Source organism: Clarias gariepinus, chromosome 15 (assembly GCF_024256425.1).
Source record: "Clarias gariepinus isolate MV-2021 ecotype Netherlands chromosome 15, CGAR_prim_01v2, whole genome shotgun sequence".
NCBI lineage: Eukaryota > Metazoa > Chordata > Actinopteri > Siluriformes > Clariidae > Clarias > Clarias gariepinus.
This window is the reverse complement of record NC_071114.1, coordinates 25,903,902-25,924,646: the sequence shown is the minus strand read 5'-3', so window position 1 is coordinate 25,924,646 and position 20,745 is coordinate 25,903,902. Positions and strand designations below refer to the sequence as shown.

General features: G+C 41.8%; 1 protein-coding gene across 3 annotated transcripts in view; it reads left to right on the top strand.

The window, feature by feature from the left end:
- Positions 1-20,745, top strand: part of neo1a (neogenin 1a) — a 133,814-nt gene that overhangs the window by 43,262 nt on the left and 69,807 nt on the right. For all 3 annotated transcript variants that reach the window (XM_053512800.1, XM_053512801.1, XM_053512799.1), the window contains exon 2: positions 8,608-8,919. In XM_053512800.1, coding sequence (XP_053368775.1) covers positions 8,608-8,919 — 312 coding nt within the window. The remainder of the gene's footprint in view (positions 1-8,607; positions 8,920-20,745) is intronic.

The following is a 20,745-nucleotide window of genomic DNA, read 5'->3' as shown; positions in this document are numbered from 1 at the left end:
GGGTTTGGAAGTCAAGAGAAGCAGCTCTTTTATGTCTTCCTTCACACGAGGCATACCCCTTGTTCTGTACGGGTGACATGGTGCCAAAAAAACAACCGATTAAACAAAAGAGTAGGTCCCTGGTTTCTGGAAATGAAGCCGTTGTGCATTTTGAATTTATTCCCCGCGGATGGCAGACGCTAACGCTTAGCAGATGTTTTGTTTAACGGGAAATTAAAAGAATAGTCGTCGTTTTCATTTTATTATGCAGGATATTATTGTCATTCATTAACTTTAAGGCATTCGGGTTTTGGCGTGGGTTTACTTTGATGGTTATACTCCGTGCCAGTTCTACTTAACGTTTCGATAATTCAGACGAGCCCAGTTGCACGAGGCCAGAGTCGTCTTAAACGTGGCGCACTTGGATTAGCCCTGGAAGCATATAGGGAAACCCTGGCAGAGAAATACTGGGTAGCTTAGGTTCTTAGAGCTGTAAGAACTTGGATCTTTTCCTCTTAAATGTGCCAGCTGTACCCGTGCCAAGCCAATAAACCTGGCACGGTGGCCAACCGATCATTTTGTACAGACTTTGCACCTTGGACCCCAGACTGTGAGGGCGAAGGAGCTATCGGAGTTATCCAGATCAGCGGGCGTGCTTGGCGGTAACCAGCCTCCGTCGGCTCCTTAAGGAGTCTGGATCGGGCGAGGTGGAGCACAAAAGGAAAGGGAAGAGAAATGACAAAAGGCATCCTCCACTCCGCGCCCCTTCCCATTCTTCAGTGGCGACAGTGACCTTTAAAAATGGTTATTAGTTCCGCCCCTGCATTATGTCCTCACTTCAGCTTTCTCACGCTTGAGAGAGGGGTCAGCATTTAAATACCCGACTCTGAAAGGTTCCAAAGGCCTCGTCGTGTTTTAGTCAGGCTTAATGAAGTCAGTCAATTTACGGAGCATTCCTCTTTTATTTCATGACAGGTGGATGTTCATGGGAGAGGCCACTTGTATGGAGTTTCTCCATTCATACGTTTCTTAAACCACCTTTTTAATTTCATACGGAAGTTTTTATAAGCACCTATGTTAGCTAATCAGATTCTGATAAACAGCAGCGCTGACGAGCATCATGTGCATGTGGATGCAAGACGAAGCACAGATTTATAGTAATGTGCTTAAGTGTCATAATCTGTCCATCATACGGAGTTGAAGTATTAAAAAATCTATAAAAAATACAAAAGTGCCTAATTTTAAGAAAATTTGTTCATTTCGAAAATACATAAACATTTGAAAATATATCTTTATAATAAGGTAATTGGAATTACATTAATAATTAATTAGTTGACAATTAACAAGTGTGAATCAATTGCGGATAGAAAAAAAACATCAATTAATTTAATTGAACAACAAAGGAGTGATTCAGTTGCATAATTGATTCAATTACACATCTTTACTATGGATCCATCCATCTGTCCTTCCAATTCATGCATACATACGTCTACTTATCCATCCATCCATCCATCCATCCATGCATCTATACATCCACCCTGTACCATAAAGATATTCATTCATCCGTCCATCCGTCCATGTTTGCGTAATTGTTGCCAGAATTCCCAGAGTCAGAACGGGTTTCCCTACATTACAGGTACATTTTTGAGTCGTCCAACATGTAAAATAAACGACTTGTTGGTTTCTCAAAAACATGGCGAGCTGCGTTTTTTTTTTTTTCTCTTTTTTTTTTTTCTTTTTTGTCTTATTAACTTCAAATTACCAGAAACAAGAGAAGTGGGAGGGAACAGCTGTTTTTAGCCGTTATCATTTAAGTGGGAATAATATATATATTTTTTATTGACTGTTTCCCATCATGTGTTGGAGATTTCTTAGTCCGAAGCTTTAAAACATGCATTCTTGGATGTGTTCTTTGTGTGTGACATCATCACAGTAAACTCACAAAAAATAAAAATAAATATAAAAAACCGATTCATCTTTGAGGGTTGTTCTCTGCGAGATGCCGACGGGCTCCCATTTCGTGAGAAGGCATGGGGTGTGTGTCTCATTGTGTTCGGTGGGGACAGATGGAGGGAGGGGGAACGATGCTGGAAGATGAAGGCAAATAGCAGACATGCTGGAGGAGGGCAGACATCAAAGAGAGAGAGATGCGTTTCCAGTCTGCCAAACGAGGTCCTGATGCTCGGGGGCGGAGTGACAAAGACCAGCGCGAGTGGCGGAAGAGAAAAGTATTCCTCCCTTATCTTATCAGTAAAGACTTTACTCGTGACGGTCCGGTCAAAGCTGCGTTTTCGCCGTTGTATGTAGTGTTGAAATATATATATATTTTCTTATTATTATTGGTGTCAGGATATTTTATTAAAGTGAAGGTCAAACAGTTTGCGATGCTTCTGCTGCTCAATAAAGCGAAGCCACGGGGCATTTTCTCTCTTACCGAAAAAAGGGGAGGTTATGTATAATGGGACATGGACGTGTGTGGAATTTATAACGCAGTAAGCGTGATGGGTTGTGGAGCTGGAACTTTTTTTTTTCTTGTTGTTGTTTTGTTTGGCATTTTACACGTCCTATCTTGGATCAAAAGGAGACTCGTCCTTTTTATCTTTTTGTAATTACATTTAATAAGAAGTGCAGCTGATTACAGAACTCACAGTTGAGATCAGGTCACGGTGTTTGGTCACCGATCAGATCTGAAAAAAAAAGAAGAGATGAATTAAATCTAATAATTAATAAATTTGCTTTTAATTTATTTTTCATTGTAGAACATAAAGGACACAGAGAAAGGAAAGTTTGCAAAAAATGTCTTGAAATGAAAACAACATTCAAGATATCCAGTGTTTACTAGGGGGAACTTATCAGTGTGATCTGGCAACCCAAGTGAGCGTGTGAGTGTTTAAGCAAACAGAATGATATTAGTATGCATGCAAGAGTGACGGGGGATTTGAGCGAGTGCAAAATCTTTTTCATTTAGTAATGGGCCCAAATATAACATTATAAAGTGTCATTTTTTACTGTTTTATGTCATTTTGCAATTAACCCGTGTTCATGTGTGAGAAATTTCGTTGAGGGATCCAGCTGTGTTTAATGCTGTAGAACTTAAAACAAGTCCTTTCCTATTTTCACTTTCTTTACAGCAGCCTTTCCTTCTCCTGCATTGCTTTTCTTTTTTTTAAACTTTAATGAATGAAACTAAAGCAAAATCAAAAAGTACAAAACCGTCGTTTCAGAAGACTTTAACAGTCGGAGGTAAAGCTGTATCATAAGAGCTGATACTGGAGACTCCTTCCAAAAATGCTAAGCAAAAATCATCTCTCGGAAAATGTTACCAAATTTGATGGATTCACACATTTTAGACGTATAAAATGATATAAGATATAATAATTTATTAGACTGAGTGCTGGAATGTAAACCGCTTTCTGACCAATCAGAATTTAGCAATGCTGTTTTGAAGACTGTGATAAAGACCGTTTTATTGAAGTATAGCAATTAGGACTGGGAGATTAATCGGAACCAACAATGAGACTGTAAAAAAAAACAAAAAAACAACTCGCATGAGCGAGACAGTCGTGGGATCACCGCGGCATCTCTTCCTAGCTCCGTAATTTACATCCACGTCTCAAGGGCACACTATCCGCGTGTGACTTTTATCGGTGTAAGAAAGCACATTCCTGTGAGCAGTACCCGGGTCCTGAAGAGCACGCGAGCACTTTATATGGTAGGAAAAGGTTCACCTCCCCCAGGAGGAGAAAGCGGACGTTTTGGGTAAGCTCCAAACGAGACAGGGAAACAGAAAATCCAACTCCCTCGTCTGCTTAGCTCGGTCTGATCGGCCGCGCCACCAGCAAAATCCGCTGGCGAGGAAGGTGAAGCCTCGTGTTTTTCAAGCAGACACTCGTTTCCTCGCCTCTCTCTTTTGACTGCACCGAGACGGTGAGATGAAACGCAGGACAAGAGGAAACTAAAAGTTTACCTTTTAAGTTCTAATACATTGTAGCGTCCTTGGCATGACGGCAGATTTTTGGCAGATGTTCCTCCAGATGCACATTTACATAAAGTTAAAATACGCCCATTTTACATCACTAATTGTGTCTTACCATGACAAAAAAACGTCCCATATCACACTCGCTTTACGTCCACTGCCGATCTCTTACATACTCTCTCTAATACTCGAGGTCTTTATTTAATCTGTATAGTCCTTGACTGTTGTGAGGATAGTGTCATGTGCAGTGTTATGTATGCCTGTACCTTTGAGGGCAGGTGCCCTTATTCAGAGTGACTTAGATTTTTATCTCATTATACATCTGAGCAGTTGAGGGTTAAGGACCTTGCCCAATAGGGACAGTTTGGTGGTTGTGGGATTTGAACCTGGGACCCTCCGAACCTTAGTCCAATGCCTTAACCATCTGAGCTACCCCAGTTTTGCACAAACGTGGTAGGATTATAGATGCAAACACGTTTTAGTGGTGTAGTGGTTAGCACCGAGTCCTCGCACCTTCAGGGTCGATGGAGTTTGCATGTTCTTGTGCTGGGTCGGTTCTCTTCAGGTACTCCAGTTTCCTCCCACAATCCAAAAACATGCCGGTGTCAAAGTGTGTGTGCCCTGCAATGGATTGGCACTTTGTTCAGGATGTACCCCGCCTGTGCCAAGTCTGCTGGGATAGGCTCCAGGCTTCCTGCAACTCCGTATAGAATAAGATGAATGAAAGATAAATCCCACAAGCTGACGCCTATATGATGAACGTTGTCGATGTTGGATTTCTGGATCTCCTGAAGGCAGCATCGTTGCCACATTAATGGACGAGCTGGAAGCGGAAAGCCGCCTTGGCTCGAATAATGTTGAAGAAATGTTTCTACAAGTAGCCTATTAGGACTTCTGGTGCCCAAAAGCATGGGCGTATTCATCACTCTGGACTCTTTCCTAGTAAACTCCTTGTTTAGCCAGCCCCGTTCCAAGTCTATGAATGATATCGTCCATGCACTTAAACTCCAACTCCCAGGGTTTTTTGCAGGATTTTACAGAGTTACAGCTTATTTGCACTTTTTTCCCCAGTTTATAGCTTTCAGCCCATTAAATAGTAATGATGGTGCAAGCCTTAAAGTTTTCCCGTTGTCTGGAGCGTTTATGGACTCTGAGGGGAGAAAGTGCTTACTGCTCATATCTAGTGCTATGAATAAATATTTGCATTTGTTTAGGAGGAATTCCTTTGGGCTTTCGGGAGCTTTCATGCAGACAAAGCTGAAGAATAAACCGGCTTTTGTTCTGAGTAAACACCTGCATTCCCAACAACGACTTCAACCCAGAGGGAGGCATATGGATGGAATGTAAATGATTGGATCCGCACCGGATTCGAGGCTGAGAAAATTTCAAGTTCGGTCTGTAATTTTTTCCCCCTCCCTACCAATAGGCATAAGTTAGTTGAGACAACAGCTTGGAGTCTACATGGTTATGCCATGGGGCTAAGGGATGTTGAGTCCGTAGCAGGCAGATGGTCCTTCGGTTTGGCTGGTGGCTAGTCGGGAGTTTCGCGTGCCATGCCGCCAGCCTCCCCAGGAGCTCCAGAGCTGCTAAAGATGCTAATGATTAACCGTGCAGTTCTACTGATGGCCTGCAGGAGGGTGGAATTTCCCCTCTCCTCTCCACGGGCCAAGCTTCACCATCTGTCTCCGTTCCTTCTTGCTATCCTGCATGCACTTCTGTTCCCGTGGCTCATATGTAGCATTGTTTTCCTTCCACTGATTTTCCAGCGTGTCCTCGCAGTGACCCATTTATCTTTAACGCTCGGAGTCGGCGAACCGTTTTTCATATACCTTTAATGTAGAAGCATCCGGAGGAAAAAAAAAAAAAAAAATGTAAAAATGCACGCTGAAGAACATTTCATGTCAACTGGCTGTTGATGCGTAGTGTCAGCACATAACTGCATCCATCCTACCAGCCATAATGCGATCCAGATGTGTTTATGCTGGAACTGCTTCTCCTTCACGGCAATATTTTTGGTTAACATTCACCGCAGAGTGCCATTATCGTTCTCGAGCTGCGCAGCGGTCCGGCCAACAATAGCAGCTGTTTTAGAGCTCTGCAGCGCCGTCGCAGAAGTAATCAGAAGTGTGAGCGTCAGCACACGGCGCGGATAGGAGCGCGGATAGCTCCCGCTCTGCGCTCAGACCACAATTACTGCCTCCACCTTCACGAAACATCCCACACAGTCCATTACGGGCCAGTTTGGGAGTGTGAGGGAGGAGGAATGGGCCTGCCCGTGACGGTAACTACCCCCTTTTACCGTCCACCATCATAATACCCTTTATTTGGTTACTGCTCTGTAGTGCTGAATGCAGGGATACAATGGAAGTCATTCATCTTTTAGAGAAGTTAGGGGTAAATGTTTCCATACATCATTAATCTGAGCTTAAAATTTTGTTGCTAAAGTTTTGGCAACACTGATTTTCTTTGTACTAAAGTGTACGTATGTGTGTCTGTGTGTTGACAAATGGCAATCACTAGAAAATTAGCGAGTGTGTTCATGGAACAACCTATTACTGTTTTTTGGTGACGTCTCCAAAACTCCCTAAAAGGTGCAAAGCTCAGAGAGAGAGATGTAGGGGAAAACACTAAAACAACAAAATAACTAAATTAGGGCGGCAACTAACGATTATTTCAATAATTGATTAATCTGTCGATTATTTTTCGATTAATCGGATAAACCCCCAAACCCCGCAAAAAAGCGTTTATTTCCAACCCTTTATTCCAAAACAGATCTAAAATCTTAAGAAAGTGCACAAACATGTTGGTCTTTTTGCTGTTATAGTAATAATAATAATAATAATAAAATAAAAATGGACTAACACAAAAAACATAGACATCTATGCTTTACATCTGCCAAATATATACAGTGGAACCTTGGATTACGAGCATAATTTGTTCCGGGAGCGGCTCGTATTCCAAAACACTCGAAAACCAGAATTCTTTTTAAAAACACACTAACGGAATTACTGCTGTAAAGTAAAAATAAAACAAATTAACCTGCACTTTACCGTTGAAAAGAGATTAGACAGAGCAGTGTTACTGTGTAGAGGAGAGAGTGAGAGTGTGTCTGTGAAGGTGAAAGTAGGAGAGGTCTGTGTGTGTGAGGCTTGGTGTCCAATGGCGCGTGCGCGCACACACACACACACACACACACACACACAGTCTTGAGCAGAGAGAGAACATGGATTTTTAACATCTCTGATGAGACTTTTGCTTTACACTGTACACACACACACACACACGCGCACGCATACGCGAAATAAAATGTTTTACACACACAACACGTGGTCACTGTATTATAGAAAACAGTACACGCGTGCACGGATGTTGATTATACCAGTAAGTAAAAATCTAACAGTACCGCGAGCTTCAGCTACAATACACACACACACACACGCGCTAACCCGGCTTTTCTCTATTTTTATAGGATACCAATTCGTCTTTCCTACTTGAATGACTTATTTTATTTCTACCTTTGTCTCAGGTTTATTTCGTGTGCATGCTAAAAACAAATTGATGCCTTTAGTGATTTAAACTTGACAGCTTAATGTTGTTGGTCTTCCGGCTGCTTCGGTCGAGGGGTCGCTAAAACAAGCTTGGAACAGGTTTTACGCCGGTTGCCCTTCCTGACGCAACCCTCCCGGCTTGGGAGCGGCTCTGCATTCAGTGGCTGGGGTTTGGGCGCTGGGTTGGAATCAAACCCGGGCCTTCTGCATGCCAGGCGAGAAATCTACCACTGAGCCACCATTGCCCTCAATTGCTGCTTAATAACTATTAAAAAGGCGGAACTGTTCTCTAGAACGAACTGTTCTATGCATTTCTCGTGCAAATGATTCACGTGTAAATCGCTCGGCATCCGGGTTGATAAATGAGGCTCGATGCGAGCGGAGAGGAACCAGGGGACGCCTCATTATCCGGTGGTGCAGCAGGTTACTCGAGTTTCGGGATCCCTTCCAAGTTTAAATGGCGGCAGCACCACCGAGTCCGCAGCCAGCCGTGCCTGTCGAGTCTGTTCTTGGATTCGCCTCGGAATGAAACGAGACGCTCGGATGCTTAGAGGTCTTGTTTAGGATTCAGTTTATAATTTGGTGTGTTAGTAAAACAAAAAAAAACAACAACCTAAAATAAAAAGCTCATTATTTCAGTCTTCAGTGCCTTCCTAGTAGCGCGGATAATCCCGCTTATTTATTTAAACCATTTCTTGATGGCTCTTGGGGTTGAGATTTGAATAATTTATGAGGACAAAGTAATTGCTTGTCCTTTGACTTGTGCATTAATGTAGCGAATAACTTTCATCTCAACAAAGAAAAGAGAAATATTCAAATGAGGATTGATGTCCAATTTGGGTTTTATGGAATGGCTTACAAATGAATTCTCCTTTTCTTGCTTTGTGATTTGCATGCACAGTGTGTTTCACAACAGACTATTTTCACTTTGCATTATTTTTTTTTTTTACTTCTTTATAATTTTCTTTCTGAGAGATACAGGATGTATAAAGTATGTGTGGTTCATAATAACCTCTAAATGATTTCATTCCTGAAATTATCAACAAAAAAAAGGTTTTCTGCAGAACTTGGAGATCCTAAGTGTCCTCACTTCATCTTTTCCAGGCTCGGCCAAGAGGCACTTCAGTCCTTTCCGGTTCTCCGTGGAGCCTTCGGACGCGTTGACGGTGAGGGGATCCCCTGCGTTACTCAACTGCTCCGTCTACAGCGAGCTCCCCGCCAAGGTGCACTGGAAGAAGGATGGCGTTTTGCTCAACCCGGACGATCGCAGGCAGGTCCTGCCCGACGGCTCTCTTCTCATCGGCTCCGTCATGCACTCCAAGCACAACAAGCCCGACGAGGGCGTCTACCAGTGCGTGGCAACCATCGAGAACCTGGGCACCATCAGCAGTCGTACAGCCAGACTCAACGTCGCAGGTGAGGAGATGCTCTGTACTGTATATCTCAGTAGGTGTAATGGTTCAGGATAATGTTTTATCGATTAGATTTTGGGTTGGTCGTCATGTTGTTGCTCGGATTGACGAGTTGTTTTGTGTGTCCGCGTTCATCTATTTTAGCCTCATCATGTCGACAATAGAAAGCGTTTGCTTTAGCGTTTAGTCTAAAAAAAGTTGATTTATCTTCTTTCTTTCTTCGCCAGCTTATCAATGCCATCATTGTTCAATGCAGGTTGCAGTTCAATAATGCACGACAGCATGTCCTCCCTCTCTAACTCTCTCTCTCTCTCTCTATTAGCTCCATGGTAAATGTTGTCCGAGGGGGTTTATTTGGCCCTGCAGTGCCGCCTTTATTATAGCCATCGAGGCGGGATGAAAGTGACCTTATTTGGTTCCTGAGAGCCTGGCAGCAGGGATTATGAGGTGTTTGACTCGGGTCCCAGCCTGAAATTCAATTTGTGTTCCACCAAAAGCCATTCCACATTCTTAGCAAGCCACGCAGACGCTCTGCTACTCCATCGTCAAGCTCTTGCTCAAGGCCTCGGGAACTCCTGTTTCAGAAAATCCTGGGACAACCGGCACAATCTGGAAGTTGCGGCACAATACAGTTCTTGTGATCAGTGTGGAGTGTGAGCAAACACCAACATTCTCCAAATGTGGTTGAAATTTTCCGCTGATGTGTTTTGTGAAGTGTTTTAGCTATCGGTGGTTTGGTTGAAATATCGTGATCTTGGTGTAGACCAAATCTTTTGTATTGGGATAAGATCAAAAGATGAGACGACTGAGCCGAGTTTCCCTATATGTTCCACATTTGTTAATAAAGAAAACGTTTTAATTGAATCAGTTCCAGAGACGGGTTCTTAAGGCGAAGCGCATCTTCCCATAGGACATGATGTAAATGAGATGATCTGTTCCAGCCACCTGAAATATTATCAACGTTATCAATTTCCAACACCATAATCACATGTTTGCATAGAAAAACAGAAACGTGTAAATGAAGTAAAACATATTGGACATTAAACTATTACCTTAATTTATGGTTCGTCTTTGCAACGACTGCTTTAAAAAAACGAAACTGAAAGTCGTTTCGTTTTCTTCTTGCTATCGTTCTTGGGACCCGCGCTGCTAGTCTTTACTAAATCTTATCCAAATTGCAAAAAAAAAATAAATCTTTCAAAGAAATACGTAAACTGACTTTGCTTGCCTTTCTGCTGACTCAAACAAGTTTTGAACGGCTCCTGGATGTACGCGCAACCTAGTCGGCATTCGTCTCGGTTCTTGTGCCTGTATGCCAAAAATGCTTCGTTATACTGATGCAAGTGGCGAGGTACCACCGTCTGTTTTTGTATTATTTGGAGTGGTAAAACATTCCCGTTCCTGTATAATCCTGCAGGTGGTGCGCTCTAAACTATTCACACGTCGGCAGGCAGCACAGCGCCTCGTGTGGTAGGAACAAATACTTCACTAAACTCCGATTGAGTCAGGATATTTATTAAATTGTGATGCTTACAGAACGGGTATCACGATTGTATCGTATCGGAAGGTCTTTTACGATTCACATTCCTAGTGCTCTGTGTGTGTCTGAGTTATGTAAAGGTTCAGCAGCGAGCATCAGAATGTTAGAAATAAACACGAGCGATATTGAAAACTCGACCTTATGAACTAGAGACGTGAAAAATAATCATTTCTTTGATGCATTGTGATTAAAAATTTTTTTTTTTTAAACTTTTTTCCCTTTGATGCACAAACCGTTGTGTGTGTGTCTGTGTGTGTGACCCTTTGGGCTCCTGCACTGACCCTTCTTATGATTAAAGGAAATGAAGTGACCTGTGGTGACTCGATGCCTGACATCGCATCAATACCGTAACCTCCACTAGATGTGTCAAAGTGGTGTTTCCAGGCGTGTGAGAGTATGCATTTATGTCCGTGTGTGTGTGTGAGAGATAGAAGATAAAGAACCTTGAGGCGAACAAAGCCTTGCTCAGGAAAATGGGTTGTATACAAATTTAATTTAGTTCCCTTTCACAGCTTGTCATTAGGACTTCCACGGCGAGTTTATGGTATTTATTCGTCAAGTGCTTTCTCAGCACGGCCGCGCGCGCTGCATTTTAATACACGCTGTTCCTAAAGAGCCGAGCCGTCGTCTTATTACTGGTAGTGCTGCTGATAGTGGAGGTGAGGATCTAATTATAATAAATATATAAGCACACACACACACACACACACACACACAGTGTCATGTACATATTGGTTTATATGAACACATACAGTGTGTAAGGATTCCGACGTTACTCCAGTTGAATCTGTCCGTCCGTCTCAGACCCGCTGCTCATCTCTTCCCCTGAGAAATTTCTGCTCATTAACTTTTATGTTACTGTATTATAATTATTAACCTTTTTACTCTTTTTCTTTTTCCCCATTTTCTCAGTACATGTACGCTTGCTTTTTTATACTTTTTTTACAGCATTTTCCTCTAATCTTTTCTACGTTTTAGCCCATAACGTTTTTGGTCTGTTTTTTTTTTTACCTATATAAAATGACTGATTAATCTTTAGATTAATCGAGTAATGACTTTAAAAAAAACTCCATCATTCACTGAGCAGAATCGTCTGGGTTTCAGTTTGATTGGTCGTGATCGGTGGTCATGTGATCAGCTTCGGATATAAACGATTCTGTACCGAGCGCAGAAGCTTCCAAGTGGAGCAGCAGAAACGCATTTTTATGGTTTTACGTTATTAATAATAGTGCACGTTCAAAGTGTTCAATCGGCTCTTTTTCCCCAAACTCTGTGTGCGAGTTTGTCTTAAACCCACTCATTATGCACGCACACACACACACATTACATCAGTCTCAAAATACCGCGAGCACTAATAAGCCAAAAAAAACCGCGCGCTCGCAGCCACTCAACCCGCGCGCTTACTGTCGAGCTGAGTTTTGAGTCGGAGGTACAGGTGGCGCACTCTGAAGTATTTACACTTTTTAGAAGTTTGTTTGGAAATAGTAATTCTGGCGGATGACGGTTACGTGCGCTGCTCAGTTACAGTCAACCGTTTTTTAAACTTTTGTTTAAAGTGGCTAAAATTGAAAAAATATATTGTTCAATTTGGATATTTATAAAATATTTAATCCACACCGGGGTATCGTGATCGGGATGTGATTGGTGATTCCCATCTCAAATAATTAAATATTCTGTATAATATTTATATATAGACGTACATGGATATGTCTATATAGATAGATAGATTTACACACATTTCTGTTTTCTGCCATAGAATTTTTAGCCCTCTATTTAAAAGAGTTTTACTTTTTTAAATAATTTTATATCATAAATAAAAAATATTAATAATTTTTTTTATTTATAAAATATGCTTCCCCCCTTTTTTCCCTACTTTTTCTCCCATCTTTCATCACTTATCTTAATGCACACTAAACTTTATATATTGCAAATAAAGTGCTTAACATCCTAGAAATTCAAACCGGAATTCTGTTTCATTCCGCGTTTCCTCTTTTCAGAGATGTTGCGATGTTGAGCTGGGTTCGGCCCCGCCCTCAGCATGGATGCGAGATGATGGCGTAGAGGTCGAGGTGTCGGGAGCGCGGGCTCGGTGCGAGCGCAGGGCTGAAAAGAAGACGACCCTTCTGAAATGATTTGTGTCCTGTGCTCTGTGTGACTCGCGTGGGCTGTGAATTCTGCAGGTCGTGTGTGTGTGTGTGTGTGTGTGTGTGCATGGCTGAGCTCGGACTCGGGTGTAGCTTTCCATTCATTTGCAGTCAGGAGAAACCGAGGCGCTTTTTACTTCTTTTTATTTACGGTCCGCTACACGCATGACATACGACACTGTCCGGGGGCCGTTTTTCCGAACCTGGTTTTATTAAAACACGAGAAATCTTATTTGTGCTCCTGGTGCATGGAATAGACGCCAGATTACAAGCGCCCCAGTTTACGAGCGGTTCTTCATCGCCGTCCGTCTCCACGATAACAGTGTAAAGGTCACGCGTCGCTTTACAAGGATGTAGTGTCGAGCTGGCTGGCTGCGAAAGTAAAACGAAAAAAAAAATGATGACATCATTGGAGAAGAAACAAAATGATCCTAAACAGTGCTGCACAATTAATCAAGTGGAAATCGCAGTTCGGACTCGTGCGATTAGTTTATTACAGGTGATGTGATGCGCATGGTTGGGAATGTACTGTACGTAGGGTTTGCCAGTAATTAAAAGTGAGAAAGTAGAGTAAGAATGAGCTTTTGGGGGGATTTAATGCTCCTGAACATTATTCTTTTTGTTAAAGTGATACACTGGGTTATGCGCATCAGTGAAGCAGGGGATCATATAGAGAAATAAAGGTAGCTATTGTTATTCTGCACCATTGAAAGTCCTGGTTTGTCTTTACTGTATATTCACATTTGTAGAAACTGACCTGGAGCGGTACACTGTGCTGCTCTCTCTCCCTGCACACATCTGTCCAAAAACCACATCCACGCTCCAGATGTTTATCCCAGCCTGTTCTCTTTCCGGTTCCCCCACTCGTACCTGACCTTTGCTTGGCCGGGGACCGTAGCTGTTCCCCGATCTGCCTGCGTTTCTGTCAGTCACTCAGTGTTTCATTTCACACTGCAGGTTTCCCCACACACACACACACACACACACACAAGCTCTTTATCCTTCCCAATTTTACACAGCCATGGTAGCTGCAGCTCAGAGACTCCAGCGCAAACACAACACGAACAGCTATGAATTTCAAACACTGCCTCTCCCAAAGGCTGTCAGATTTCTTGGTAGGCCATTTGAAAAGGGGGAAAAAAAAAGTGTGAGTGTTCTAGTGTAGCAAGCAGTTCATGCTCCAGTGTTGTATCAGAGGTTTGCACGAGAGGTTCAGCGCTGCGCTCGTGCTGAGGCATCTAGACAAGTACAGGAATTCAATCACTGTTTGGGGAAACTGGAGACTCGATCCAGTCTGTCGTTCTCATGTTACGCTGAGGTTGAAATGCGGCAGGTGGAGAGGACGAGCGTGAGACACGCTGCAGGGTTCACCGGATATGTATTCGTCTAATGTGTTTAAATAAACTGCAGCAACATAGAATACATTTAGAAAGAGCAGAGTCTACAATGTGCATGGAGTGTGCTTGTTCTCCCCGTGCTTGGTGGGTTTCCTCCGCGTACTCGGGTTTCCTCCCACAGTCCAAAGATGTATAGGTTAGGCTAATTGGTGTTCCCAAATTGCCCGTAGTGTGTGATGGATTGGCACCCTGTCCAGGGTGTACCCTGCCTCGTGCCCTAAGCCTCCTGGGATAGGCTCCAGGTCCCCGTGACCCTGATGCACCACAATATTGGACACGCGCACGGCAAGTTAATCCCGTGATGCAGTCCATCCCCTCACCTGGTGACACTGGAATCGTCAGTGTAGTTCGTAGCGCTGTAATGGACTGCAGTTGATCATGTGATCCATCATAACGTGAAATAAAATTTGACCCTGATTTGTGCCGTTACACCTGGGCTTTTGTTCCGGAGTGAAAAGCTGTTTTATTTATTTAGTGATTTATTAATTCATTCATTGTTTGAAAGCGCACACATTTTATTTGCGCTCGCTTAAGTCGTCTCTCGCGCACTTGCTTCATGCTTGAACGGGTTGCCAGATCACCCCTAAGCAGTTGACGGGGTTGCCAAACCGCCTAGTTAGTGCTAGTTAGAAACCCAAAAAAAAAAAAATCAAAAACAAACACGAAAATAACATCTAATAAATCTTCCTATAGCAAATAATGTAAATGCAGATAATCTGTTCCACCACCTAAAAAATATTACAGATATAACCAACTTCCAACACTGGAATCATATTTCTTCATATAAAAACAATAAAAATATTTAGAAAAGACATAAAGTACATTTATTGTTTTTTGACAGACGCCCCCTTATCCAGAGCAAATTACGTTTTTTAAATTTCATTTTACATTTGAGCATTTGAGGGTTAAGGGCCTTGCTTACGGGCCCAACAGTGGTGATCTAGTGGTGCTGGGGATTGAAGCGGTTATATTCAGATGGATCGGTGAGCTAGCCCTGTCCTGTGGCTTTTAACATAAAGTGAAATCTGAAATAAATAGACATTAAACCTCAACATTAATTTATGATTCCTCTCGCGACCGGCTGCTTTAAAAACCAAACCAAACCGAAAGCGGCTTTTTCTCTTTGCTAACGTTCTTGAGACCCGCGGTGCTACGTCTTCACTAAATCTTTCACAAAATGCAAAAAAAAATAAATAAATTTTGGTTGGGCTGGGCTCGGTCGCTTGTATGTCAAAAATGCTTCGTATGCCGAGGGCGTTCATGTGCACACTGTAATTATCTTAAGTGATAAAAAATAAATAGTAGTCGTAATGTAGTTTATTGGATAATTTATTTTTTAAATAAAATGATTTTTTTTTGCAAATTACTTACGTATTCACATACCTCCACTTGCTGTACTGCTGACTTTAATTATAGTCAAATAAGTAGTCATGTTCTTGAATATTGTTGGAACAATAATGTTAACACACAAGTGCAAATACATACATTACTGTATATATATATACATACACACGCAGCACACATATATACATATACAAACACATGCACGCTCACACACACACACACACACACACACACACACACGTACATGCAAACATATTATCTCTCTTTTTTTTTTAAGGTGTGTGCGTATGTGTGTGAAGAGAATATAAAGTAATGAACCTGTACATAAATGTTCAGCTCCTCTACGAGCGGACGCTGCTATAAATGGACTGAACATGGACGTACGCGAGCAGGACACAGGGGTTTTCTTGTCCGTCAGTTACGGCCAGTAAAGGTTTCCACTGACCTCAGCGCGGCCGGAGCAGCCGGTGATTGCGAGCGGTTCGAGGCTTTATTTGGACGCGCTCCACTGCCTGTGCTGAGCGTTTCAGCCGCGCGGGTTACTGGGGAGGAATTTGGAGTTTGTAGCGTCTCTCTCTTTCTGCTTCAGTACGTGTAAACACGTCGCGTTTGGCCCTGTCTGTCCCGAGCGCACGGTATAAGGAAGCTGTTGATCTGGTGCTCAGATGGGGAATGTTCCGAATAGAAACCAGACGCATGCTGTTTACATAAAGCACGGTTTCTATTATACTTTGGCTTGACGGATTGAGCCAGGCTCTTCACTTATACTGCAAAAAAAAGTATCAAATGCATTATTTCTGTTAACAAACCTGAGCACATTTCCCAGTTTTAATAAGTTACTCGTACAGTTTTCTCCTCATGTAGGGCTGTTTTGATATAAGGACGCGCTTGACAGTTTTATTGTTTCCGTCCTGGAAAGAGCGAGAACAGATGCTTTAGTATATTGCACGGCTCCGGCTTTAAGACTGTAGGTTTTTCTCAAAGGCTGACAGTAATTGCTTCAGTCGTAGCTTCTACACTGTCGGATTTGATAGCGTTTCTTTCTGCAGGGAGCGTGGTAAATCTCTACTGTTTAAAAAAGGTAAGTTAGTTTAAAGAGCTTAACCTGGGGGGAGAGGATTCAAAGGGCCTGGATCTGGGGCTCGAACCTTCAACCTTCCGAGCCTCAACCATAAGCATGTATATAATACCCTATGAGCCGCCACTGCCCACTATAAGAGTGTGTTTTGTAAATGAACATTTGTCAGTGCCTTATGTTACTAATCCAAACATTACACGATGAGTAAATGGATCTGGAGGATGTCAATACTTGTTGGCGGTTTAAAAAAATAAATAAAAAAATCAATATTTGAGAAACAGGCCAAAAATGGGCCTCAACCAACCACTGGGTCGTCCGGCTGTGTTCTTTATTCTATGTGAGGGGGAAAAAAAAACTATTCAAATGAGCCGAGTTAAAGCACACTGTTCACAGCTTAGCTCACAGTTTGACATTTTCTAAGAACAATTAATTGCGTTTGTAATCTCGAGTACGATCGTATCACAGCACTGTTGAATTCTTGAAGGTTTTCTGTAACAGCAGTGTGAACATTATATCTGACTCCATGGCACAGCTCTAAATCTAAAGATCTAATGCATTATGGTTTCCATAGTAACAACTAACAACGCCTGGCCACCATTTAAGAAGAGCTAAATTACTATTATAATTTATTATTATTATTATTATTATTATTATTATTATTATTGAAGGAATTGGACAGTTTAAAATAACAAAAAGAAGAAATACCCCGCTCCCAGCCCAAACCATCCCAATCCACCCAACACTGTATACAACACTGCGCTGTAACAAACATTATTTATCTCAGTTATGTCCGAACTTACTATTAAATATTATTTTTATTATAAGGGAATTTAGAATTGAATTGAAATACTAAAATTTAGTTAAAAAATGACCAACACATTATTAAAACCTGTGCTGAACTTTCAACTTTGTGGATGAAATGTGGTCAGGAAAAAAAAAAAAATATCATAAATGAGGATCAGTTAAATGCTTAGTGAGGTTGCGTGGTGTAAAAAAAAAAAAAATCAACAGTGGAAATCAAAAATGTTTAATAGTGAAAGTAAGAGCATTTCTACATGTGCAGTGTGATTAGACCCAAACCTGCGAGATCTTAACAGCTGTGAAAACCACTTGATAGTGAGACTCATAAGAAAAAAAAAAAGCAACCCAGTTGTTTTACAACCAACCCAAATCAGTTTGATAAGGAGCAACGTGTGGTCTGATCAGTCTGAGCCCAGCATCCTGCAGCCCGCATTGGCACGTGCGGTCACTCTGGATGTAAAGAGATGCCCGTGCTGTAGACGTTATTCACATTTTCCCTTCTTTCAGATGTTTGAGAATAGTAGCTCTGAGTTTGGGTTTCCACATGAACAGGACCTTCTTCCTCTTTCATTTTCAGTGATGCTACACGTCAGAGCGCCAGACTGCCATTTAGAGAACTCTAGAGAAATATGTCCTCCGAAACAAGCTGTGACCGAGATGACAGAAAGGGCTCCAGGGATATCAGCTGAACTCGCCAATTTGATTTAAGAAAAAAAAAAAAAAGATTGTGTTTTGAACATTTTTTCAATTGCTAATAAAGTATCTGTGCTGCATGATTAGGAATTGCCAGATGTGCTTATGTAATGTAACGAGCCAGCTGTGATAACGAACTCCTACTTGGTGCTTGGTTGAGGTTTTTCAGCCTTGTTGGATGAAACTCTAAAGTTTGCCAAGTGTCGAGGAGTAAAATGTCTAAATTTGAGATGTTTAAGATTTAAGAAGGATGAACTTTTTATAGGTTCGTTTAAAAGAAAATTTTTTTTATCTTTTTATATTGAAAAAAAATAGGGTAAGAGAAACGAATTTAAGAGAAAAAATGTTTTTTTCTCCCACAAACCCATCTTTTTTTTTTGTTGTGTTGCGTTTTTTAAATTAATTTCTAAAACGTCTTTTGCTTCGACAGTACTGCAGTGCTTTTGTGACCATGTCTCTTTGAAGCGCCGTTATTCCACTTCAATCAGGAGTTGTAGTGCTGTAATCAATCGGGGTCACGAACAGCAAGGCATTTAAAAGACATTTAGCACACCTGAATTAATAATCCAAGTATACACACTACAAGTCAAAAGTTTGGACACACCTTCTAACTCTTAATTCCTTCTAATTTTTTCAATGATTTTTCTTTCTTTCCACACTGTGAAACAATGTATCCAAAATATGCTTTAATCTCCTTTGAACAGTTGATATTGAGATGTATCTGTTACTTCTGCTCTGTAAATCCTTCATAATGGCTCTAATCTAAGGTGCTGGTTGTTAATTGGTGGTTTTTGAGGTTGGTATCTCTAAAAGGACTTCTCTTCTGCAGCAGAGGTAACGTTTTGATCTTGCTTTCCTGTGAAGGTCTTTGAGAGGCAGTTTTCTCACGGTGCTTGACGGGTTTTGCAAATGCACTCGACACAATACTGTTCTTGTAAGACTTGTTCCAGAACAGCTGACTAAATGGAAGATACTTGGAAAAAATCCAGTATTGTTCTAGAATGTAGAAAATAAATCCAAACTTCTGACAAATATATAAAAGGCAGCATTTGCCATATATTATAGTTTTTCCTGTGCCCATCTGTCTAGAGTTGTGCTAATAAACTGAAAAACGAGCGAAACAATGATGATAAAGGCTGAAGCAGTCAAAACAACGTCTCTGTACCTGATCTTCAGGAAGCCATCAAGCCGGCATGGATTGAGCGAGTGACACCGGAGTACTGCAGATGTTTTTTGACACTATGCCAAGCTGGATTCAGCAGGTTTTGAGGAAAAAAGGACTTCATACTCGGTAGTGATTGTTGGAAAGCAGATTCATTGCATTAAAATAAATTATTCTTTTGATCTTTATTGTCATTATCATTGTAAAATAATGATCATTAAAACATAAAATTCCACTTTTGTCTCAAATAATTTTTTAGAAAATCCAAAATGCATTACAACTCGTGCTGCACCCTGTTGGGTTGTACCATCATGCTTCGCCAGAAATGAAATAAAAAATCTTTGCAAGCCCACAATCGGTATGAGATTCATCTTCTTGATGAGTGCATGTAAACTTCTGACCGCAACTGTACACTCGACTTCAATGAGTTTATTTCCAGTTAATTTTTTTTTCAGCCAGGAAATTTCATAGACCTCCGTTGGTGTTGTTCTGTACAGTAAAACAAATTACCGCAGTCACTGATTGCTACAGAACATAATGGTTTTTCTAAATCAGTTGTAAGTAAGAAGTCACTTAATCCAGACTTATGTAGTCCAAAGACAATGTTGAGAATGATCCTGGATTCTAGCCCCGTACTAGAGCGCTGTGTGTAGAGGAAGAAGGGACATGACAAAGAGACGGTGCAGGAGTCCTGGTACAGCGCCAGCAGCTCAATCACGTGAAATACTGTATGTGTTTAGCTCAGGCCTGGTGACAGCCATGACATGTAAATTACAGACTTAAGAAAGACTTATCGCATGTCATTAGAGCGGAAGGCAAGAGCTGAAACACGAGCCGAACTTCAGAAGGAAAAAAAACGTTCTTCGGGTTCGTGCCTTTGTCTGGTCAAGGTCACGTAAAGGAGCTCGGGATCTCTTTTAACCTTGTTTCAACATGCTCCAAACTTTTTTGGTTTAGATATTGTTCTGGTGAAGTCGGTGGGTGTGTTGGCCTGGATTCTGAAGTCTGCCCTGACTGAGCTTTCACCCCTCAAAAGAAAGAGAGAGGACACGGTAGGAGGCGGGACCGTTGTTCTTCCTGGCAGAATCGAATCCCCTCGCGGCATGTGACCGGGCGTCACTTTTATCCTCTTTTCTATTGAACGTGTTGGCTTCTCCACCCCTCTAATATTACAGTATCACGCTCTACTTGTGTTTTTTTTTTCCAGCTGCCTTTTGTTTTTTGCTTCGGCATTATTGATTCATTTCTGCTGTCATGCGAGTCAAAAGGTTTTAAGTTGAACTTGTTTGTTATACTTGTTAGTGTTCAGCCGAGAGGCGCTTTTTATGTTTGCATCGTTGAATCGTTGCACCGAAAAGCTTTGATCTGGGCCCCAGACTGCGCGTCAGTCAAAACTAATAAAAGATAGCATGGCGGTCTTTGTTGCCGCGTTACAGGATTTTTGCCTTTCTCTCCGGAGCAGCGGGGGACGGCGAGTTGGCAGAAATAAACCAGATGTCCGTTTTTATTTCTCCATACGAAACAAATCGTGTCGTCGGGTTCTCCAGCATGTCCGCGCCTTGCCAGAACGAGTCCTGCGAAGCACTAAATGAACAGAATGAGGGGGGGTTTTCAGGGACTATACTCGGGCTGGAGTAGTTTCCCTGCTTCACTGAACTGGCCTGAACTCTC